The 24,665-nt window shown below is 45.1% G+C and overlaps 1 protein-coding gene across 1 annotated transcript in view; it reads left to right on the plus strand.

The window, feature by feature from the left end:
- The window catches only part of PREP (prolyl endopeptidase), a 111,103-nt gene that overhangs the window by 78,656 nt on the left and 7,782 nt on the right, over positions 1–24,665 (plus strand). The window contains exons 11-12 of the mRNA XM_059700828.1: positions 17,825–17,961; positions 21,235–21,329. Coding sequence (XP_059556811.1) covers positions 17,825–17,961; positions 21,235–21,329 — 232 coding nt within the window. The remainder of the gene's footprint in view (positions 1–17,824; positions 17,962–21,234; positions 21,330–24,665) is intronic.

Raw genomic sequence — 24,665 nt, forward strand, 5'->3', positions numbered from 1 at the left:
TATTGTATTAGAGGCCATCACTCTCAGAGATCAGGCTCTGTGTCAACTCGGTTCCATAGGTGACAACTCTACTCATAGGCGCATACACAGAGATTTTAGTATTTAGACATCTATAGATGATACCGAGTTTAAAGGCTTCAATTTTGCTTACCTTGGTCTTAGAATTGTATGAAAGTTATAGGCTGGGGAGCTTTGCTGATGTTGAGGTGGGTAGATTTCAGGTTACTCACACCTACAAACAGCTCCTTGCTAGAAAACTATGTTTTGGGGGAAATGTTATAGTTCATTTTCTTATTTTTTAAAAAGTAGAAAGTCACTTCCTGCTTATTAGAACTGAATCAGTAGCATAGTGTCATCTATGAATAGTATGTGTGCTGATGGTACTTATCTTTTGCTATTTAATAATATTTGTTTTTAAAACCGAATCGGAAATCTCAAGGTATATTCCTCAGATTACATTCAGCTGTGAGCAGTGAGAATAGCCACGGCTTTAAAGGAGACAGACATTTGTGTCCCTCGCACATAAAAGAAGCAGAGAGTGAATCGGTCAGGGTCCGATTTGATGTCCAAGGAGTGAGGAATCAAAGCTGCTTCTCTCTTGTGGCTTCATCACCATGGCTTCTGCTCCCAGCACTACCTCATGGCCCTAGAAGGCTGCTGGGGTTCCAGCCATGTTACATCCACTCCCCAGACAGCAGGAAGGCAGCTGTGGAAAAGAGGGAAGGGGGACAGGGAAGGTGCATGCCAGCTGTTTAATAAGGATGTTTGTGAGAAGGGCACATGTATTTTGTCTGATTTCATTTTTATTTTTAGCAGAAACACGTGGCCACACCTAGAGCAAAGAGGAGGTTTAGAGATGTATGCCAGAAAAACAGCACCCAGCTAAAAATCGGGGCCTTTTCATCATGGGAATGGAGGGAATGGATGTTGGGGGACAACTAACAATCTGCCACACAAGGCAGAACAGGCCTTCAGTTACAACTTCTTGTTGTGGACCCTGAGTCCAAGAAACTGAAACGCCACCTGGTGGCCAGGTACCTAAATTTCAGGATCCGGGTTGGAAAAACAGACTCCAAAAAAGTTGAATTTTCAAATTTAATTGTGACCAGCAGAAATCATATGCTCCTGAGAGAGAAGCACCTTTTGAAAAGGCTCTCCTCCCACGAAGACAGACCTTTAGCGTTGCTTCTAGAACACGAGTGTGCGCCGTTCCTAAACTCTTGTCTTGATGTTAGCGGAAGTGTTGATACGAGAGCCGACAGGGTTGTTCTGAGCATTAAAAGCCAGACGAACTCCGAGGGGTTATCTCTGGCAGGATGAGGAGGCGAGGTAAGCCAGGGTCCGGATGGCTGTTCAGGGGTTTCATTCGGGCGGGAGAATTCTTGCCTGGGATAACCCACTCCGAGCCACCCTCCTGTACTTACCTGCAAGGGCGCCTGCTGTGTGGAATGGAAGCGTGCCCTGCGTCAGCCTTCCGGGATGTGGCAGGTCCCTAGTTTCATAGCTGCTCTCTTGCTTTTTCCTTGGTGTATATTTTTCTGCCAATATGGTTCGGGGCTCTGGACAAAGTCATGGGCCTTCCAATTGCATATACATTAGTGTTCAACTAGCAGAGCTCTCTCGTTTTACAGAGAGGAAATTAAAACTCATTCGATGTGTTTTAACAAAGGTCACACCGTTAATAATTGACAGAACCAAGACAAAAAGGTAGAACTCCAGAGCGCTGCAAATCCCGCACATTTGTTAGCAGGGGAAGTTATTTGCGCTCTCTATATAGCTCAGTTGTGTTTTGGTCTGGGAGTGTGTTTGCTTTGTTGTTGTTGTTGTTTTTTCACCTCAAAAATAAATCCTTAAGATTCCTTACCTCTAAAAGAATGTTTCCCTACCATGTATCTAGTGAGTACTTTGTAAGCTCTTAGGGGACTTGTTAAACAATAAAAATACCCTCTGTATGAAAGGGGAGACAATCGGACCCATAGATTCATTTTTAATGATTTGTAAATATTGTTTTAGTGTTCACTTCTAGTCTCCTTATTGCATGTTAATGGAGATTCTCATTACCTTTTCCATTTATATCATATATATTATACACATACATATGCACACATAACATTTATATTTTAATATAAGGGGCATTAAGTCTTAAGTGTTGGTCATACTTGAAATTCCATTAAAAGTATGCTCAGAAGTGAAATAAAACGTACGTATTTATGCTTTTGTTTTTTCATTTCATTTCTGCTAGACCTCAAGGTCTCTCTTACTGGGGTTGGCATTGATGCCCCTACTGGCACCAGGTGGCTTCTAACTCAAATTCAGGAGAATATTCACAGGTTTAATTTAGAAGTGCTGGCCCAAGACCTTTGCTTCTTGTGCTGTGAACTCGCAAAGCAACGGCTGTACCAAAGCAGGCGCCCTTCTTATCTGCTGTCCCTTAGAGGAGCGCGTCCATTCCAGCGTCTGTCTGTTCACTTTGCCTTGTTCATAGGTGAAGCTAGACAGAGGACTAATAGCACCAGGAGGGCGTCTACAAATGCGAATCTGGTCATTGCTTAGGTTTTCTCTCCCCTTTGCCCACCTGTCTTTTTGTCTTACCCCTCAGGACACAGCCCTCTCCTTCCCAACCTTGGGGAGTGGAGCCCTCCCTGGAGGGCTGGGATCCTCTGCAACTCCTCTCCTCCTCAGCACAGGGCTGGCCCCAGGCTGCCTCCTCCTCCTCCTCCTCAGCACAGGGCTGGCCCCAGGCCGCCTCCTCCTCCTCCTCCTCCTCAGCACAGGGCTGGACCCAGGCCTCCTCCTCCTCCTCCTCAGCACAGGGCTGGCCCCAGGCCGCCTCCTCCTCCTCCTCCTCCTCAGCACAGGGCTGGCCCCAGGCCGCCTCCTCCTCCTCCTCCTCCTCAGCACAGGGCTGGCCCCAGGCCGCCTCCTCCTCCTCCTCCTCCTCAGCACAGGGCTGGCCCCAGGCCGCCTCCTCCTCCTCCTCCTCCTCCTCAGCACAGGGCTGGACCCAGGCCTCCTCCTCCTCCTCCTCCTCCTCCTCCTCCTCCTCCTCCTCCTCCTCCTCCTCCTCAGCACAGGGCTGGACCCAGGCCTCCTCCTCCTCCTCCTCCTCCTCCTCCTCCTCCTCCTCCTCCTCCTCCTCCTCAGCACAGGGCTGGACCCAGGCCTCCTCCTCCTCCTCCTCCTCCTCCTCCTCCTCCTCCTCCTCCTCAGCACAGGGCTGGACCCAGGCCTCCTCCTCCTCCTCCTCCTCCTCCTCCTCCTCCTCCTCCTCCTCCTCCTCCTCAGCACAGGGCTGGCCCCAGGCCGCCGCCGCCGCCGCCGCCTCCTCCTCCTCCTCCTCCTCCTCCTCCTCCTCATCATCATCATCATCATCATCATCATCATCACAGGGCTGGCCCCAGGCCTCCTCCTCCTCAGCACAGGGCTGGCCCCAGGCCTGGGGGCCACTGCAGGGGTGTGTGTGGTGGGGGTGAAACTGGCTCTCTCTGCTAGAGTGCCTCTCCTGTGCTGCGTTTTCCTCGGTGGAAAAATGTGTGTGATCCAGCCAACCTCTCCTTGGGGTGACGGTGAATTTCAGTCTCTTGTATTGAGAGTTGGTGCTGGTGTCAGTTTGGGGAATGATTTATGTTCTTCTTAATACATTAGCCGGCAGACTTCCTGGCTGGGGTCAGTATTAGCAGGCAGGGCAGCCAGTTCTGAGATCAGCAGTCAGAAGGAAGTGACTACTGGCTATTGTTTCATAGGATAAAGTGGCTTCTTACTAAATAGTATATCCCTGTGATCATGTGTGTCTGGTAGTGTGACCAGCCTGGAGTAATGCCTGTGTGCCCCACAGTCAGGCCCCTGCCCTTCCCTCATCCACTCAGCTGCAGGCAGACGGGCTTCCTTGCTTTGCAAGTGAGCACGCACTCCCCACACCCCAGCATGTTCACCCCGAGTCCTTCGCTTCCTTTTACTGCACCGATCAGCACCCCTTCCCTCTCCATGCTGCAAAGATAGCAGTCCTTCCCAGCTCCTCCTCCCACGCCCAGCGTTACTGGTTCCCCATTGCACACATCACCAGCTGGCATTATCTTTTCGTTGGTTTGTGTTCTGTAGAAAGTGGTTTTGCCCACTGCTGTGTCCCCAGAGCACAGAGTAGATGCATGAAATACTCAGTGAGAGAGGCGGTGATAGATGATGCATTCTGAAATTATCTACTGTGATTGCAAAAAACCTATAAATATATGGGACATTTCCTTTCTGTAGAATTTCTATGTTGGACACCTGCCTGTTCTTTCCTATGTTAACTGGTCCTGCCCATTCAAAACCAACAAATATTGTCAGAAAATGAATGTTACTACCATTTGTACTTCTGTAGAGTTTTTTGCATGATCAAATCTTTAAGAGTATTTTGGGTTATAGTCTGTGACCAAAGCAGGAAATGATACTACTGCCTCTCCCTCTTAGAGCATCAAAGTAATTTTTTTTATATATATTTTCCTAACACATATTTATTGCATGGCTGCCTGCTTACAAATGTGTGAGAACCTTTTTGACAAGCTGACCTGTAAAAAAAAAAAAAAAGTAATTCTACTAACATGTAAATTCAGTTAACCCATTCCTTATGTTTCATGAAAGTTTATGATCATTACTTTGGATTTTGTTTTTACTTTTTAAAGACCTTTAGTTTTTCTAATGTTTTTCAAAGCAGCTTATTTCATGCATTTAATTTTCCTTTCCTGTTTCATTGTTTGTGTTCCTTGTAATGCCCCCTATGCTGTTAGTCTCTGAGGTTCTGGGGTCCTTGTGCTCCATGGTGCTTAAGGTAACGGTAGTTATACTTACTAATCCTAATTCAGATAACATGGAACTTTCAAGTGAGAAGGTTGCTTAAGTAAATAAATAGGTGTAATTGTTTTACAAACACTTATTAAGCTGCTACCTTTTGATCTGGCAGTGCTGGGAATATAAGGAAGAGTGGCATTTACTAGGGGAAATGGGGATATAATCAAACATTTTTGGCAATTTGATGGTGGGGGGTAGGGGGAGACCATATGGAAGTTGATCACAGGTTCTGTGGGAACCCAGAGGAGGAGGAGCGGCTAGGACTGCTCTTGGGGACAAGGCTGCCTGGAGAAGAGCTTTGGGCGGCCAGGAGGAGGGTGTTGGAGGAGGAGGATTGGTACAAAAGCAGAGGAATCCTCAGCACCAGGACTGGAACCCAGCAGCAGGAAACGAGCCTGGAAAAGGAGCTGGTCCAAACCCAGAGGGTCTGATGTGCACCCAGATGGGGTGAGAATTGATCCCCTCTCCAATGGGGACCCCCTGAAAGGGCTTGTGCCAGATGCACTGGTATCTACCAGGAGCTCAGAGAATTAGGGTCAGGAGTCAGGGAGCATCTTGAGGCTGCCAGGGTCGGGGCAGATGAACCAATGGGCTTGGCTTGAAAACCCCAACGGTGTGTACAGTCTCAAGGAGGCACTAACAGTTAGTTGGGGGAAGGTGGGGGGGGGGGGGGCGGGGGTGAGAGATTGCATTATGGGAGTCAGGGGAGAGGTTTCAAGGAGGATGGCATGGAATAGAGAAGTCCCAGGGACACAGCTTGCGTGTTGGGATGGGCCATGAGCATTTGAGAACAATCAGTGAACGTCAGGTAGCAGCGGACCGAGGAGGCTGCAGGAAGCCAGGGAGCCCAGCTGCCGCCAGGAGTGAGGGGTCTCCTTCCAGCCCTGGGCCTTGTATGTCGGTTACTGGGTAGTAGATATTGTTCGGGCTGACCAAATGATCAAATCAATACCCGCTCCCCTGGTAAACTGACCTTCCAGATCATTTCGCAACCGACATGCCCTTTCGCTTCGACCACATTCCATTTGCTAAGACCAGTAACTCTCCCCTCCGCACTTGCCCAGGATCAGGACCGCCCAGAGAACCCCCTGCCGGAGAAGCCCCCCACGGGTCCTTTACAGTCTGACTCCCCCGCCCTGGGGCTGCCGCCATTTGGGGGCTCAGCCCATCTGGTTTCCAGATGACCTAATAAATTCATAATTCTTTACCCGTTTTGGCCTCCTTTGGTGACCCTAACAGATATTACGCGAAATTCACTGAGTGAAAGCTTTTGTACTTGGTGTGCTGGCTTTTAGCCAGCTTTTCTGCACACAGATCCTGACACTTCATAATTGTCGAGCGCTCGCCGATGCCATCCGTCATCAGCACAACACAGCATTCTTTCCTAGATCCGTGGACCATCATTCGTTGATTCATCTGAAACTTTCATTTTTTTAGACTTTGATTTTTTTATTATCTTAATGCCACCCCGATTACTGGTGATAATAAAAAGGGGTGTGTGTGTGTGTGTGATTAAAAAATACATTATTTCTGCATTTTAAAATGAATAGCCGAGATCTTTCTATCATGGTAGTGCTGGGGGGTAAATGCGGGGGGCGGGGGGTGATTCATAGCCATAAAAGAGAAGAAACTATAAATGGTTTCATGATGAGATTTTTGCTACTGTTACTGTACTGCACAAATGTAAACCATTTCACACAGCCAAGTTGGGATCCTAAATCACAGAAGAATTTGTGCTGGGACCTTCACAGCAGGATTTGTGAACTTCGTGATTTGCCTTCCATTTTTCCGCCTTCCTCTTCTCCGCCCCCTGGCGAGTGGCCTCCCACCAGCTACTTGTGATGCTCCTCGAAGCCTCTGGCTCCATCTCCTCTAATTGGCCACCTCTTTGCACCTGCCTTCGCCAGCCAGCGTGAGTCCGCTCCTGGCTCAGGGTTCCCAGTGGGGGCAGTGACCTGCGAGGTGGTGCTCATGAGCCGGCTTCTTATGATTACTGTTTAGGCGACTCAGAGGCTTTAATGATGGGCTTCTTTCTTGCCTCTTACTCACCCGAAGGCTTTATTTGGGTGATTTGCATTTGTGTTGTCTGGGAGACTCTAGGTAGAAGGGGCTCGGAGTGTAATAGCAGCGTTAGATGTGTCCAACAGAAACTGGCCTCAGTGTCTTTGTGCCCGAGAATTTTACTTCCAGATGCACCTTTTCAGTATTCCGATCATCTTTCTGCAATGAAACTGTGCGCCTTTGCTTCTCACCGTGTTTTGCTGCATCTGTTTCCCCTGGATATGCGAACGGCAAATGGTACCTGGACAGTTGCGCCAGCTTCCTGGCTCCTGGGCTTCTGTTATTGCTGTCCTCAGTTCAGGACCAGCTCTGAGTTATGCAGTTCACCCGTCCCCCCACCCTGCCTGGATGGCTTGATTGCACACTGCTCTCCCTTCGCCTCACTAGCATCTGGCTCCCTGTAATGCCCTCTTTTAAGGATCGCTTAACTCCCAGCCACACATTTTTAAAGCTGTGCCCAGGGGTTGTCTTTTCAACATTTTGGTTATTGATTTTATTTTTTCAAATACAATAAAATAAATAAGCGGTCTGCTGTAGTTTTGAGTTAATGAGGATTTGAGATAGATTTCAGGTATTCTTGTCTGGCTTTATGATGCAGGTACTGTCTCGTGTGGTAAATTACCATAACTGAACAATTCAGGAGCCACAGAGCTCCCCTGTGTGTAAAATAGATTAACAGCTGTGTGTAAGGAAAACGTCAGATATTAAATATTTTTCAGTAATAATAATTTGGAACTGTGTAACCTTATCCATGCTTATGTAGCCTCTTAAGTCTCTCAGCCAGAATTAATTTGTATTTTATTACTCAGCTTACAGGCATTTTGATGCCAGACTCTAGGCTGCTCTGTTTATATGGATTTATTTTTTATAACGAACTGCCATTTAAAATACCCTTATGTTGTTTGATACGAAGCATAGGTCTAGTTTGAGCATTCATTCATGCATTTATCTAGCTTTTGTTTTCAAGTGCCTGCTGTGTATCAAGTGCAATTCGAGGTACAGAAGTAAATAGATGCCCAGCTCTCGAAGGGAGACACATGGGGGTGGGGGTAGTCCCTGGAGAAGGGGCCCCTGGAGGAGGGGCCAGGGGATTTGCTGATCCCTCGTTTATGGGGACTAAGTGCATGAAGTCTGGCGTCAGATGGCCCAGGTTCAAATCCGGACTTCATCACTTAGGAGATATATGACTTGGACTGGTTACTTCTGTGGGGCAGAGTGATCCCCTCTAAAAAATGGGGGCATTCGTGGTACAGACCCCATATGTTAGCATGAGGGGCTATTTATAAAGCCCTTAAACGATGCTTGGTACCTGGTGAGAACTATGTAACTGTTTTAAACAGATCAAGTAAAATAAATAGCATGTATTTTGACCGAAATAAGGACTAAGGAAAACTCTGTTGTGAAAAATATAGAAACTAACTGGCAGTATTTTACTATTTGTTTTTAAATGTATGGAAATTTTAGTTGACAGCTTCTATAGGCATTTACTATCAGTAGGTTCTGTCTCCAGCGCCTTGGCTAATATTTGTTTTCTATACTTCCAGTTATTTTGACGTTTTCAGGGAAGAAAGAATTTCTAACAATTACAGAGGCCCCCAAATGAAATGAGCTCCGTTTGTGCTGTTGTAAAGTCCTTTCTCTCGACTAGAAATAGCCACATAGAGGTTGAACCTGCCTGAGATGCATTGGGTAGGAGCAGAGGGGGTCAAACAAGTGAATGCCTAAAAGCCAATTAATTTTTTTTGGGGGGGGGGGGAGCTCATACTTTAGTCTGTCAACATAGGGAGCAGGGGGTCTGGAGGTGTGAAGTAGCCATTTCAGTGCAGAGGACAGAGGAGGTTGAGAAGGACTCACAAAGGTTGAAGGCCGAGAGTGGGGAGCTCTCATTGCTGGTCTAAATGTGGGATCCATTCTGTAGCGAATGAGGAGGTATTGCGTGTTTCCAATAGGGGAGTGGCCCACATTAAAAGGAAGATCTCAGGGAGGATAATCTGGTCACAGGTGCCAGATCGGAAGCAGGAGGCCTGTGGGATGGTAGGGCTGCCATGTAGACAGGCGGGAGAAGCGGGTGTGTGAGAGGCATCCAAGATGAAGTTGAGCCTCAGGAACTGAGGCAACTGGGTTAGAAAGAGCACGTTTCATATGCAATGCTAACTCATTTATTCATTCAGCAAATGTTTATTGAATGCAGACAGTGCAGAGCTCATAGCCTCGATGATGGATTTATCCTGCTGTTTTCATTAAGAGCAAAACCAGCAAACGTGCATTCCACATTCAGTTTAAATCCCATTGTAGTGAGCCTTATTACCAGACAATGGAGGCATCCTGCAAGTGCCTGAGAGACAGTGCCTGTTGCAAAAACAGTGCTGCTTTCTCTGGACCTCTGCCTATAGTAGGTGCTTTACTTTAGTGAAAATGTCTGATTACGTGTTTGCATTGACCGCAAATCCAAGCAGGGGCACTGAAGACAGCTTTTATATTCTGCAGTCAAGTCATATTGATTCATCATAGCCCTGAATGCCTGTGTACCTTAAAACACTTGAATACCTCTAAAATAAACTCATCAAAGTGCCAGTAGGCCAAGATCTACTTGTGCCTCTACCACGGTCTTTCTTTCTTGGTTCCAGAACCTTCCACCCTCTGGTTCACTTCTGGTTCCACAGTTTGAGACTGGGAACAGGTTTTTTTATTCAGAAGAACAGATGGCCGAGCCTTGGGGAGCTGAAGCATTTCTGCAGACTCTCAGTAGGGCACTTAGCACATAGTTAGTGATCAAGAAATGTACCCAAAATTAAAACAGATTTCTAATAGGCTGACTTTATTGTTGTTGAGGTGTCCCGTGAGTAATTTTTAAATCTTCATCCATCCTTTGAAAGGTGAACCAAAACAGAATGGAAATTTTCCTTTTGGCCTAAAGGTGGCTATTAAGCTCCTCCCCATCCCTCTGGAATTAAATGCCTACAAAATAGACAGGATTATAACTATCTAATGCCAGACTCGTGTTTTTAACCCAAGCACTATACAGAAATCTGCAGTGCCTGCTCGAAGACCCAGGAAGTTCTCCGTATGTGACTTGTTTTACAAAAATGGGAGCACAAGGTTGCCTTCTGCTTGGCTCTTCGGCGGTGGACCTTCTTAGTCCCTGCTCGTGTTGACCGCAGGAATCCTGAGCAGCAGCCCTGCTCCTTGTCAGATGCCTTCGCCACACCTGGCACGGGCCGCACAAGCGGCCTCTGTCCACCCGGATAAAGGGGGGGCCCAGCACCCTTTTATGAACGTGCTCCTGTAAACCTGTCAGGCTCTAAAACTAGGCAGGAGTTGCTATCACCAGACGTGCTTCTCTCCGAAGGGCTCGCCCTTTGCCTCTCCCTTCCCCTTGCGTGGAGGAGCAGGTCCCCGTTGCTGGTGATTATGCGAGTCCTGAACCTGCCTCAGCACCAAATATAAACTGGATCACATGCGGAGGTGAAGACTGTTTCCGGGAGCTTAAATGCTTGCACAGCTTTGAGTGTCTTAATAAGATTGATTTCGTTACTAAATGTGTTCCTCTCAAGAAAAGTAATCGTTTCGGTAGAGACTAGCTGATTTGTTTCATAACTGATGTCATTCTCTTGAAGAACAGGAACGTTCCCTGGATTTGTTATGTTTCCTTGCTCCCCTTTTTTTCCTTAAAGGCAGATGTTTTGATTTCATCTAGTTGAAACCATATTCAGATGTTAAGTCAGCTGGACACGCATTCAGTGACTTGCGGTCCCACAGTAAAACGCTCTTCCAGAGTAAAACCCTGTCTGTTTGGTGGTGTCTGTGGAAAGTCATGCTTGATCATAAGGATGGGTCATTTCTGACATTTTCGGCAACGCACTTTCCATGCAAACCTTTTCTCTCTCTCCTTAGTCATTTCTTTAAAGGATTTGAACTCAAAGACCTGTGAACTCTTCCCTGTTAAGCAGTCACTCATTAGAATATGGTTTTAAGTGTACAAAATTAGAAGCTCCTTTAAATTTAATTACTTAGAAATTTGGGGATGCTTTCTTTATGGTTCTCTCAGGCATTTTTTGTTTCATTTGTGAAATGAATTATGTCAGTTAAGCCTTTTAAAAATACTATTGAAACTCAGTTTTTTTTTAGTAGAACAGCATGACAGGATATGGTGGGGTTTTTATTATTTCAATATTATTTTCAAAATGGTGACAGTGACTACTGTGTGGAGAAGGATCATCTTTCCAGCAGGCCCATTAGCTTGAAAATAAATAAATAATAACCCCTTTATCTGGAAAATGGCTTTTGATATGCTTGAGTCGCCTTTTCAAGAGGGTAACAAAACAGAAAAGCAAAGAAAATACAGTATTCTCGGGAGAATATTTGTTTTCTGCATCCCCTAGAGATGTGATTAATCATTGGGGGGGGGGGCATAAAATAGGTTTTAACAGTTTCAAAAATTTGCAAAATTACTCCCAATAAAGATATTTACAAGGAAGTCATAATTTGAAGTGAATTGCTTTGTGATACAGTAGAGAAATTCTGGACTTGGGAGACCTGAGTGCTAATTTTCCATAAGCTGCAGGGTTACCTTAGCAGGTTTCTTACTCTTGTGGTTTTATGTTTGTTATGTGTAAAAATGAGAGCGAGATGACCGGCTGGATGAAGTCCTGGAGGACCACCTCTCCTCATATCTGAATTATTTGAAATCGCCAGAGTTTGGAACTGTCATCTCAATTTCTCGGGGCTGAGAAATAACTGACACCAACTTGCTTTCCCAGGGGGTACAGTCTTGCAGTTGCTCAGAAAATACCTGTCGCTGTCCTCTTGCTGGAACCAGCCCATCCTGCACAGAGGCCGCGGCTCCTTATGCCTCGTTGTGCCTAATGTTCTTGGTTTTCTATGTGGAGTGACGTTGTTATGCTGCAGTGAGAGGCTCCAAAATGAAGATTTTTTTTTAAGCGGAGGAAAACAAAATTTAAGGAAAGAAACTTTCTTAATTCAAAGTTAAAGTAGCCTTTGGCTGGCTCACTCATGTTTAGAAAGAACTGTTTCTTTGACTCACTGTTGTGATGGTTATTTTTTACTAGTGTCCCAGTGCATGAATTCGTGCACATTGAAAGGAAATTAATTAGAAGAAAGATTCATGCGGTAATTACGTTACTGCAAAAAATTACATGTCAAAATAGTATATATAATATACTATTTACGTGTATCATGCATGTGCGAGTCAGTGTTTTAAACTAGAGGCCCAGTGCACAAATTTCTGCACGGGTGGGGTCCCTCGGGGTGGCCTGCAAGGATTGGACCCCAGCTCACACCCCCAGCCTCGCAGCCCCACAGCCCCGCCTGGCACCCCACCTTGGCCTGGCACCACCCCCTCACCTGCTCCACCATCCCGCCTGCAGGACGATTGATCGGTGCTGGGAGGCAGCCCCGCCCCCCTACTGCCACCTCTGGTCACCATCTGCGGGGTGATCGGCAGGGCAGTTGGGCCCCACTTGCACCCGCCTTGGCCTGGCACCACCCGTTCACCTGCTCCACCATCCCGCTGCGGTCCCACTTTCTTTGGGGCCCATCGGTGCTGGCAGCACCTCCATTGCTGCCAGCTGCTGGCACCCGCCATGTTTTGCGCCGCCCCCTGGTGGTCAGCACATGTCATAGCGAGTGGTCGAACTCCCGGTTAAGGGGACAATTTGCATGGCTTTTATTATATAGGATTGCCAGTGTGCATTGTATGTACTGGCCTGTCGGTTGGGCAGACTGTCGGTCACTTAGCCTTTTATATATATAGATTTATGGTGTTCCTGATGAAAGTTTCATATCAAAACACACGAAAATAGTCCCTCTTAGGAGATCTCATGGGTGTTTGCAAAGACAGTCTGCTGTGGGTACGTTGGTGGCATTTGTCATCTTTTAGGGTGAGAGGTATGCCGGGGGGAGGGGGCAGGCCTGTTGCTAGTACTGGTTCCCAGGCTCCTTGCTGACCTGGATCTGTTGCACACCCATTCCCTCCGCTGCTGACAGCAAGAAGGGAGGATGGGGCCCACCAGCTCCATGTAATGCGCCTGTGTGATGGACAGACTTTTTCTGTTACTCAAGTGGGCGCCTGTTAGATCCCACATGAGCACTTTATTTCCCTGTCCATTAAGGGTCCCGTAAAAGCTTCGTCATCCAGTTAAAGGGCGGTGCCTACAGTAGACACTCAAGAAGAATGCATGTGTAATGTCAGCTGTCTCATTTGGTTACAAGTAAGAGAGGGGGAAAAAAAAAAGGTGTTTTTGCTTTTTAACTTGAACCTGAGTATTGTGGTAGCAGTGAGCTATTGCAAATGGAAAAATAACACATAGATTTAAGCTTTGGCAATTGTCTAATTTTGTCTACCTATCTAGCACTGATGGCTACTGTATTATATACACAGATGCTCTTTGACTTACAGTGGGGTTACATCCCGATAAACCAACCCATTGATAAGTTGGAAATATCGAAAGTTGAAGATGCACTTAATACTACACTGTTGAGTCCCAGTTGTTGACCCTTGTGATTGTGGCGGACCGGGAGCTGGCTCACTGCTGCTGCCCCACATTACAAGAGAGTGTGATACCACACATAGCCAGCCCGGGAAGAGAGCAGAGTTCAAAGTACAGTGCCGACTGAGTGTGTATCACTTTTGCACTATCGTATAGTCAAGAAACTGTAAGTAAAATCATCATAAGTCAGGGATCGTCTATATATATAAATTACATTATAATTTTTTATGCTACTAAAAGTAGAGGTTCTATTCCATCACTTTAGCAAATAGGAGGAGTCAGGGAGATCAGCTGGTTTGAGGCGAATGAATTAGAGGATTCTGAGCAGGACTGCCAAGTGAGAGAGGAGTGGTCTCTGGTTGTGAGAACTGAAATGACTGAATGAGGGCCTGGGGACCCTTGGCATAAATATGATTTGAGGAGCTGGCAGTTGGGTGGCTGAGGAGAGAGTGAAATAAAAGCATGTGGAAGAGGAGCACGTACCAGGGGGAGGTCACAGCCCCTCACATGGGCCCGCAAATGTGGACAGGAAGGTCCATTGCACAGTAGTTGATTGGAGCTCTGAGACATGGCAGCAGGGGATTTACAGACATAAAAGAGAAGACCAGCTAGAGAAAATGGCCAAACAGCAGCATTTGGCAAGAGGAAGAAAAGCTAGTAATGCATTGATTAGGAAGGTTGAAAAAAGGTACCACAAAGAAAGTTATAAAGGCAGGTTATAGGCTGAAAAGAAATACAAACAAAACATGACAGGAAAAAAGGTTATTACTTTTAATGTAGGAAGAGTTTCTATAAACTAATTGGACAGTAACACAATTTAAAGGGTAGGCATACTTTATTCTCTGAGAATAAGACATATAATAACTGATAAATAGATGAAAATGCTTGCTAATTTAAAAACTGAATCTTAAGGCAATAATGAGGTGATACTGCCTACTAAACTAGCAAAAATTAAAATCCATTTTAACATCCACTGCTGATGAGAAATGGACACTTAGATAATCATTGTCACTAGGAGCTTAAGTTGATACACCATTGTATTTGTCAGAATCTATTGAATTTTCAAATGCACATATACTTTGATCTAGCAATTTCATGTCTAAAGAATATATCCTTCAGAAATCTTAGCATGAGTGCATAGTATTTATCTTAAAAGGATGTATTTCATCGTTGATAACAGAAAAAAAGAATAGTCTTGTCAGTGAACAAATGTTTGAATAAATTTGTGTACATTTATACAATGAAATACTAGGCAGCAATTTTTTTGTTAAAATGGGATAAATCTGGGTGCTTTAAACTGTAAAGAAGTCCATGATGTCTTATAAGTGAGGAGTGGGAGGAGTAAGTTGTAGCCCAATATTAGCCTGATTCTGTGTTGTCATATAATAACATGATATAATAATCTATAATAATAAAAGCATAACATGCTAATTAGACTGGACAGCCAAATGACCTTCCGGACATCCTTCTGGACAAAGCCGCCACAACAGGGGCAGAGGCAGTTAGGGGTGATGAGGCAGGCAGGCAGGCAGAGGCAGTTAGGGGCGATCAGGCAGGCAGGCGAGTGGTTAGGGGCGATCAGGCAGGCAGACAGAGTGGTTAGGGGTGATCAGGCAGGCAAGCAGTTAGGAACCAGCAGTCCTGGATTGTGAGAGGGATATCCCCTGAGGGGTCCCAGGTTGAGAGAGGGTTCAGGCCGGGCTGAGGGACACACACCCCCCCCCCACCCCCGCATGAATTTTGTGCACCAGGCCTCTAGTTTGTATATAATTGTGTGTGAATAATTATACATAGATGTGTCTCTACAAACTTACGGAAAGGGTATACACCACTGGGTAGAGGTAGGGATGGAGGGACAAAAACATTTCATTCATGCCCTTTGAAAGAGCAGTAGTAGGGACAAAGGGGTGAACAGGGTAACCCAGTATGAGTTGTGGGTGTAGGTTATTGCGGATATGTTTGATCAGGAAGGAAGAGGAAGATGGAAATTTAGCTTGAGAGGTAGAGAGGGCAATACAAAAGGTTTGGGGTCTTTTTGTTATATAGGATCGGAGAAATTTTAGTTTTCTTGTATGCCAAGGAAAGGAAGAGAATACAAAACGGAAGTTGTGGTAATTGGAAGAGTGAGGTAGTGGTGGAGTTGGTAAGGAATGGAATCGAGGCCAAGTGATCCTTCTCTGAGGTTGTAGACAGTGAGTGAAGATGGCAGTAAGAAGGTTTTGTAAGAACTCCTAGCAGGTGGCCAGATACAGAGTAGGGGGATACAAATAGTGGTGTTGGGAATGGAAGAAAATGGAAAATATTGGCAACAACTACTCTGGAATTGATTGAGGAATAACAACAACAAAAAAAGGTACACGGAAGACATTTTTAAAAGACATAGGGAGCAAAACATAAGGAATTCATTTGGGGGACAGGGGAGACATAAGGCATAAGTTCAAAGCCCATGAGTTCAAGTATTATCAATTTTCAATGAAGCGAGTTGGCGTTTCCTGAGCGCCCAGCAGCCCAGAGGAGAAGGAACCCAGTGGGATAGGTTAGAATTAGAGGTTTTTCGGCGTTAGTAACGCTTAGAGGTTTGGCCAAGGATCCCATGCTGCCCAAGAAAGCCCAGGGAAGCTGACAGCCAGATAGAGTAGAAGGAACTGAATGTCATAGTAAGAGTTTGGGGGGGGGTGCCCCAGAAATAAGGAAGGGAAGGAGGTGGTGAAAGAACAAATTGGAGTCTTGGGGGGTGGTGTGATGCCAGAGTTCCTTGAAGAAGAGTTTGAAGACCTAAGGGCAAAGGTAAAGCTAAGGCGATGGGTGTTTGTAGTGCGAGCTTGTTGCTGTAGACTTTAAGTTCATCTTTGTCTCCAGTGTTTAGTGCCGTGCCTGGCAAATAATGGACTGAGCAAATATTTGAATGAGTGGGATGGAAGTAAAGGTCTTGACACTGAGGGATTTAAGCCTGTGGAAGGCCAGCGTGCTAGACAGGTCATCAATTTCATTGATGAAAGTCACCGGATAAAGTCGTGATGCTGTGGTTAGAGTGCTTCAAATTCTGCCCCAGTCTGAGTTGAAGGCCCTCAATTTTAGCTCATCAGCCCCTGCAAATCACTCTTACTCCGCATTTACTTGTACCACCCACAGAGTTACACTTTATCAGAGGCTGCTAATTGCTACTACATTAACTTTAAATAGAACTGTGCTCCTCTGATAATTTTGAACTCTGCGGAGTATTCTTCTCCATGATTCCTAAACTGTCAAATTTATCTGTTTCTTAGTATTTTTATCCAAGTCAGAAACAAATGCTTCTTATACTACTATTGGCAGGTTTCAAAAACCTGCCAGGCTTGTAGGCACATATTGTGGCCTGTGATGCCTTTTTCCAAATCTGCATTGCCGCCGCCCCCCACCCCCCCCCCCCTTTATTTCCAAGCATTTTGTAGCATCTTTCTACAATAGGACTGCTACCTAAAAAAGCTTTGGATAAAATATGGCTGCAAGTAACACTAAGTGTAAAGGCTTCTGTCCTTGAACTGTAACTTGTGAGGTCAGCAAGACATTTCTAAGCTGGGCACGTTGTAGATGTCATTTTGGGGTAAAGAAACCATGTTTACCCAAAGAGAAGGCTATCTATAGATTTTCTGTCCAAAAGGGGCCTTATCAGCTTTTGATGGCTTATCGCTATTCTGTGGCTTATCATTTACATAGCATTTAATATTCTCTTTCTTATACTTTTACTCCTCTTATCAAAAAAGTGAAGAAAATAGAAATCTTAACTGAACTTGCCTGAGGTTGCTTAGATTCAGGAAGGTTTTATGAGCCTTAATTAAAAATACTGGAGAAAAGTGTCTTTGTTTGACCTAAAGTAATAGGATTTCTGTGTTTCTCCATCTACTTTCTAAGCTAATATGTTTTGTTGTTGCTAACATTAATTTAACTGTTGTACATAGAAAAATGAAGGCAAGTCGAGTTATCTTAATATTTAGAAAGGCGGTTGAACGTGAACTTCGTTTTCCAGAAAATAAATCTCCCTAAACTGAATTGTTTGGCAGGGTGGCCAAATCTGACTCCTTGCAATGCTGGGAACGGAAAAAACAAATGTGTGTTTCCTGTGCACCTTGTGAAGGCCACATTTTAGGGATGAAGAACTGAGGCTGAGGGAGGATGAACAGTATGTCCAAGGTCCCCTAGCTAGACGGCTGTGAAGTAAGAATTCAAATTCAAGCCTCCCTACTTTCAGACACCTGTGCTTTCCACTGCTCCACACTATCTACTGCCACACAAGCCGAGAGCTGCTCCACCGTCAGAGACCCTGCTGATTTCCACTGTGCTGCTCCACAGCTGGAAGAGAGAACTATTGCTTGTGTTTCCCATGGAAAAGCATGCAGGTGTTGACGAGGTGGTGCTAACTCTCACCATTCTGCTCTCTTGTGTTCTAGATTTTCTACCCTAGCAAGGATGGTACCAAGATTCCAATGTTCATCGTGCATAAAAAAGGCATAAAATTGGACGGCTCTCATCCTGCCTTCTTATATGGCTACGGCGGCTTCAACATCTCGATCACACCCAACTACAGGTAAGCATGGACCATGATCCCCTCCATCCAGTGGAAGGAAACCAGAACCTCGTCTGTTAAATCATGCTTTTTTCTCATATACTTAACCATACATTTCTTGGCTTGTCATTTTCCTGGAGGGATAGGATTACGTTAACTACATGCATTTTTGGTCAGGAATTCCAGGATCATTACAAGCTGATGTCTTTAGTGGAACAGGTTGTTTGGGAACTAAATGCTGAAACTTTAGCTGCCAGAGTACGGAAGGTTAGTACCCATGGAGTTTTGAACAAAGGAAGCGCCTACCTTCCGTGTTTGGCATTTGCCCTCAGTATTCTCTTCATAAGGAAGGATTTTGCAGCTTCTGATGATATTTTTTCATCAGCCAAGTCTTAAAATAGACTATCTTAACATTCAGCCATAAATATATTTTCTGTGTACTCTATTATTTGATCCATTTTAAACTGTCCTACACAGTTTCTGTGATTAGGTCCCAGTAATTACATTCAGGGAGGAAAAAAAAAATCTAAATTTAAGCATTTGCTATTGTTTATATAAATGTCTCCTGCCAGTTCTTTGCAAACCTGATTTTACTATCCCATTCACAGTATAAAATGGAATTTGCTGAGCATCTCTATATATAAAAGCCTAAGCTACCGAACGACCAGAACAACTGAATGACCCGGTCAACCGGTCGCTGTGACACGCACTGACCACAGAGGGCAGACGCTCAACGCAGGAGCTGCCCCTTGGTGGTCAGTGTGCTCCCACAGCGGGAGTGCTGCTCAGCTGACCAACCCAGCCCGGCAGCAGCCACTCACTCCCTCATTAGTCCTGTAGGTCCAATCTCCGGAGGACGGGCCAGGCACCAATGGATCGGCGCTGCTGGCACGATCCCAACAGCGCCCCCCGCCTCTTGGAAGTCAGTCAGCCTTAGGCACTGCGACCACTTCCCCTCCCTAGATGCTCCGCAAGGAAGAAACAATATAAAAGCAGCCGCCATGTGGCTCCTGACCAGTCAGCGGGATGGATCCTAGGCCAGCAGGGGCATCCCACCCTTCACCTGGAGGGCTGATCACATCCCAGCCCCCCACCCTTACCCCCTTGGGACGGGCACCAGACACAGCGCTCATTGCTGGCGAGCGCCGCTGTAGCGGCACAAGCCTCTCCCTATCAGGACTGATTGGGCACGAGCCCACAGCAGGCACAGTGGGGCCAGGATGAGCGGAGCAGCAGGCGGCGTTGGACTGCTGGTTTTGGCCCAATCCCCACAGGCCACAACAAGGGACCCCACCCGTGCACGAATTCGTGCACCGGGCCTCTAGTTTTTAATAAAAGCAAGGCAACTCCTACCAGCAAGATCAGTTTTAAGCCAACTTCCAAATAGTGCCCACCATGAAATCTGATTCTCAGATTCATCTTTCTTATTTGGAAAGAAATGAGGGTGACATGAATTCAGAGTAGATTCCAAATTTAAATGTTACTTTATTTCAAGTACTAGGTATCAGTAGTGCATTCTGCTAATTATTTAGGGTTTAATGAAGTGGTTTATAGGCGAATTGTGAACTGTCTTGAACATCTGGCTAAAGAATTTGATTTTGTTAGTAAGTAGCTGAAAAGGTGTGAAATCATTGTGTAGAACAGTATTTTCAGAAGATTAGTGAGGCATTATTGTATGAGTTGCTCTTCATTCATTGCACAATGACATCACCATTCTACATTCTAGGTTGCTTTATACCAAGCACCATGCTAGGCAAGGCCTGAGCCCACAGACGGGCTTCCTAGCTCTTAGCAGAGTTTCCCAGGCAGTGAGATTTGCTGTTTCATTAGTGTCCATGTCTGTGGTAAAACCAGAAGCCATATTTATTCCGTGTCTATTAGTCTAAGGATGCAGAGCAATAGCTGTTCACCTAGTCCTTACAACAGAATATACAGTATGTCATTGTTTGCCCCTCTTCCCACCCAGAGTGATGAAATGCAAGCTTCAGTTTCCAGTTGCAGTGAGACCTGAGTGTAGGCCAGTGAACATGTGCTTCATCTAATGGACAAGGCAGAGGCTCGTACCTTGAGCCCCATACCCTTGGCCTCCACAGGGTGGCAAGGAGCCAGACAACACTGGTCCCTGAGCAGATCTGAAGTTAACATCATTTGTCTTTGATCATTTGTGCAACAAGTTTTTATGAAGCCTGCTGTGTTGAGAATCAGGAGATGAATAAAGAAGAGCCCCTAGCCATTTTCAGCCCAGAACCCGGTGGCTGTGCTGATGGTTTCAGTGGAGACCCTCAGAGGTGCATGAACAATATCGAAGAAAGAGACCAAGCAATTGAAGATCCATTTGGACAGTCTAGCATGATGGCATGCTCTCATCACCTACCCCGGCCGTCCTTTCCTCTTCATCCCCGAGATCCAGGAAATGAGCTGCAGGTTGCAGAAGCCCATGGTTTCCCCAGTTACTGTAAGGAAAAAGGATAAACTTCTCAAAATAGTTCCCAAATAGTTAAAATTTAATTTAAACTAACTGCAGCTAGAAAAAGAAATGTCACTCAGCATTTTTAGGACCAGAGTGGAAAGAGGAGGAGAAAAACATGAAATCCAAATTTTCCAAAGGACTTAATTCTTTTCCCTAGAAACTTGGTGCTGTAGTTTCTTCTGTGTATGTCTAGAAAACATTCTCCTGCCATGAGCTCTCCATTCTTACGTTCTAGTCTGTGTGTCCTTTACCTCCACCACCTCTCCTAATGTATGTTGTCTAGTTTAACAGCTGAGCTTCTGTAAAACTATTTAAAATCCGTGCTTCAGAAAGAGCTCCCTTTTTTCCAATTTGAACAATGTGGAGAGAGAGACTGGAAAAAAATAAAGGTAGCAGAGCAGAGGCCGTTACTGGTGTTCCTGCGAGCCCAGCGCCGTTCACACCAGGCCTGTGTCACCTGGCTGGCAGTATCTTGTTTGCCAAGATAGATGTTAAAAGATGTTCGTTATGAAATGAGGGCCTCTGTTTTTCCCTGTCTGCATTATGAATTTTGTATTCCCACCTTGTATGGTGAAGTATTTGCCAATATAGTCCAGTGAGGTCTTCTGAATGCTCATGAGCATGTATGAGCTTCGCAGGTAAACATTAACCAGAAGTTATACGTTTTGCTTCAATCAGGTAATGTAAAAATGTTGGGCTCCGATTTAGAGGACATCACACATAGTGTTTCGGGGGATACAGTTTCTTTTTTTAGAAATGGAGGGAAATAATGTGGTCCTTACTTGGCGGTTAATGGAAGGTTCACTATTTTTATTGTTTCTCAGTGTGTCCAGGCTTATCTTTGTGAGACACATGGGTGGCATCCTCGCAGTGGCCAACATCCGAGGAGGCGGTGAATACGGAGAGACGTGGCATAAAGGTGAGGCCTTTTCTCCACAGAATGCAAATATGGCATAGTCGAGTGATGACGAACCTTTTGAGCTCAGCGTGTCAGCATTTTGAAAAACCCTAACTTAACTCTGGTGCCGTGTCACATATAGAAATTTTTTGATATTTGCAACCATGGTAAAACAAAGACTTATATTTTTGATATTTATTTTACATATTTAAATGCCATTTAACAAAGAAAAATCAACAAAAAAAAGGGGTTCATAGGTTCGCCATCACTGGCATAGTCAGAGCTATGTTTGAATGAGCAGTAGGAGCATTTCACTAAACAAATGAAAAGTAAGGATATTTTCAAACACATTGCAGGTACCACTCCCCCTTTAAAAATAACTTTGTGTTGTTTTTATTTTTTACCTTTTTAATCGGTTAATAAAATTATATAGGTTTCAGGGGTACAGTTCTACAATACATTATCTGTATGTTGTATTGTGTTCACCACCCCAAGTCAAGTCTCCTTCCATCACCACATATCCCCCTTTACCTTCCTCTACCTCCCCCACAACTTCGCCTTCACACCTTTTCTTTTCTTTTGTATCCTGTTTGCCTATTTTTCAGAAACACTCACTCTAGACCAGCGGTCACCAACCTTTCAGACCTCACAGTCCACCAGTGGTCTGCGGACACCAGTTGGCAACCGATGCTCTAGACCAGCCGTGGGCAAACTACGGCCGGCGGGCTGGATTCGGCCTGTTTGAAATGAATAAAACTAAAAAAAAAAAAAAAAAAACGTACCCTTTTATGTAATGATGTTTACTTTGAATTTATATTAGTTCACACAAACACTCCATCCATGCTTTTGTTCCGGCCCTCTGGTCCAGTTTAAGAACCCATTGTGGCCCTCGAGTCAAAAAGTTTGCCCACCCCTGCTCTAGACCGTAATCAGAACTATTTGCTTTGTTGGCAGTGCAGCCAGTAGATTTTTATCTATTGCTATCAGAGTAAGCCGGGGGTGGGAGGGCACTTTTGGCATTTTTTCTGTCTCCTGTTCGCCTTTTACTTTTCATTATTTGGCTCTCTCAGACCTCAAAGCGAGTCATTTTTTCTTAAAAGAAAAGAACAACCTAAACTAGAGCTTTCCTGTTCTCAGTGTGGGCATCCTTTTGCTGGTATTCTCATTTCCCCAAAGTTACTGAGAAATCGCACCCTCCCAGCGTTGCTGCTGTGACTTCAGCACCTGCAGGCATGAGACACAGAGCTAAGTCATTGTTCTTCTCTGGTTTAAATGATTCCGTCTCCATTCTCTGGCCTCCTGAGCATGTGTTCTAGTTGATTGAAGATATTGCTTCAATACTCAGCTTCATTCCAGGATTGTCACAACTTGCTCAAAGAATAATAATTTTTACTTTTAAAGCCCTACCTCTTCCTTTCTTTATACATGGAGCACACCCCCTCTCCCGGGCTTTTGTGTACCTGGAATTCGTAAACGAACCAATAGCATAAAGACGATGTTTCTCACTTGCCTTATTCCTGTGTCCCATGGAGGAGGGTGTGGCATCTCACTCCACCAGCTCCTCCACTCCCTCCTCATCAGCCAGTGTTTCTAGAAGGCCTGCTAGGGCAAAGGGAGCCACTCATGCGTGGCCAGCAGCACCAGGTGAGAGGGCACTTCTCCCACAGTAGGAACCTCAAAGACCACCCTTCATCCACCTGTTCTTCTCTACTTTCTCCAACCTGAGGCCAGTGGCCCTGGTTTTCTGCATAAAGTCAAATCAGCAGAGATGATGGTAGACCTGTAAGGGATGTTTCATAAGAGCCTGTTAGGTGTCAAGATATAGGAAAGGCCCAGGCCTGACCCCCGGGCATCCGCATGCATCCCAAGGGCTGACGACAAACTATGTGAGCCTCTTGACAAGAGTTCCTAGTTGATACGTGGGCTCCAGGCCTGCCTGTCATCCCAGGCCAGCTTCTGCCATGGCATCCCCAAAGACTTATCAGTTGTCATTGTACTTAAAACAGCACAGAATTCATTATGTAATTCTAACTTTGACCGGGTATTAGAATTTATTTATACTAAAATCATACTGTGAAATTGTGATAATTAAGAGGTGACTGATAAAAGGAGAATATTTAAGAATAGAATCTCCCTATACCATAGGTTTAGTTTACATTCCAAATCCACATGCTACCTCTGGACCCCTAATCTTGCCTGAATTCCTAGCTTAAATGTTTGCGGTATACCCCAAAATACACACACCTGCACAAACTCCTGTGGTGTCTGCAGAGAACCCATACTCTATAAGGCCCCTCTAGCCATCAGGTACCCACCGTGCTCTGATAGGGCCGAGGGCCCTTGGTCCTGGTCAGCACTTTCTTTCTCATCTCTCTATTAATTAGAACGAATTTATTACCCAAAAGCCTTGGGGAGCTTGACAAGCTAAGAGTAGACCATGTTTAGACTGATTCATAAGCTTTCTCCAAATTTAGGCAGTGCAAGGACCAGAAATGAACCTTTTCCCAGTTAGACCTGAACATACTGACACAGCTAAATTCCCTTCTGTTAATGTAATGCTCTTTAAAAAAATATAGTTCCTAGCTGTTCTAATTCACTGATAATTTCTTATTAAAATCTTAACATTTGGTTTGATATGAAAAAGTTTTTTCAGTAACACTGCTTCATCTTTAATTGAATTTCTGCAGACGTGGTTAATCTCAGATATCTAATTAGATGTCTGCCTTTCTTACTTCATAGGCAGTTATTTTAGTCATCTGTCCCTCTGGGGCATGCGTTGGCCGTTTGGCTTTTACTCTTAGATGTTCCAAGACCATATAGATGTTCTCTCTTTAAGGAATTGCTTTGTGTGGTGTTACACATTGGAATAACTTCTAGATGAGAAAGCCCAGCTTCCTGGGAAGATGTTTGGGGCCCTCTTCATTCAAGACTTGAAAAACCTCCTTACCGAATTCTTATTTACAACAAAATTGGAGGACCTGGTCCTCACTTACCCACTTCAAACTCCTGCAAAGCACTTTCGTCTTCCCTGGGAGGGGAGCCCTCGAAGACCCATCAGGTGTGCTGGGTGGAGCTCAGAGAAGACTGAACCCTGCTCTGATCTTGTTCATTTTAACTTCCGCTTTTCCAAAGTCCAGGTTCTTTTGTTCTCATGGTTCACTCATGTAACAGATCATCTCTTCCCTCTGGGGCACATGCCTTTTAAATTCTAGGAGTTCTTAGAGAAAATATAAATCCACCAGATGGATTAGCAGTTGTGGAATTGATGATGGATTTTTGATTGAGGCATTTTTCTAAATGTAGTGCTAGCCCATTATGTTTAAATTGAGTAGTAGTTGAAACTATGCCCTGTCATCA

The sequence above is a fragment of the Myotis daubentonii genome, chromosome 6 (genome assembly GCF_963259705.1).
Source record: "Myotis daubentonii chromosome 6, mMyoDau2.1, whole genome shotgun sequence".
Lineage (NCBI taxonomy): Eukaryota > Metazoa > Chordata > Mammalia > Chiroptera > Vespertilionidae > Myotis > Myotis daubentonii.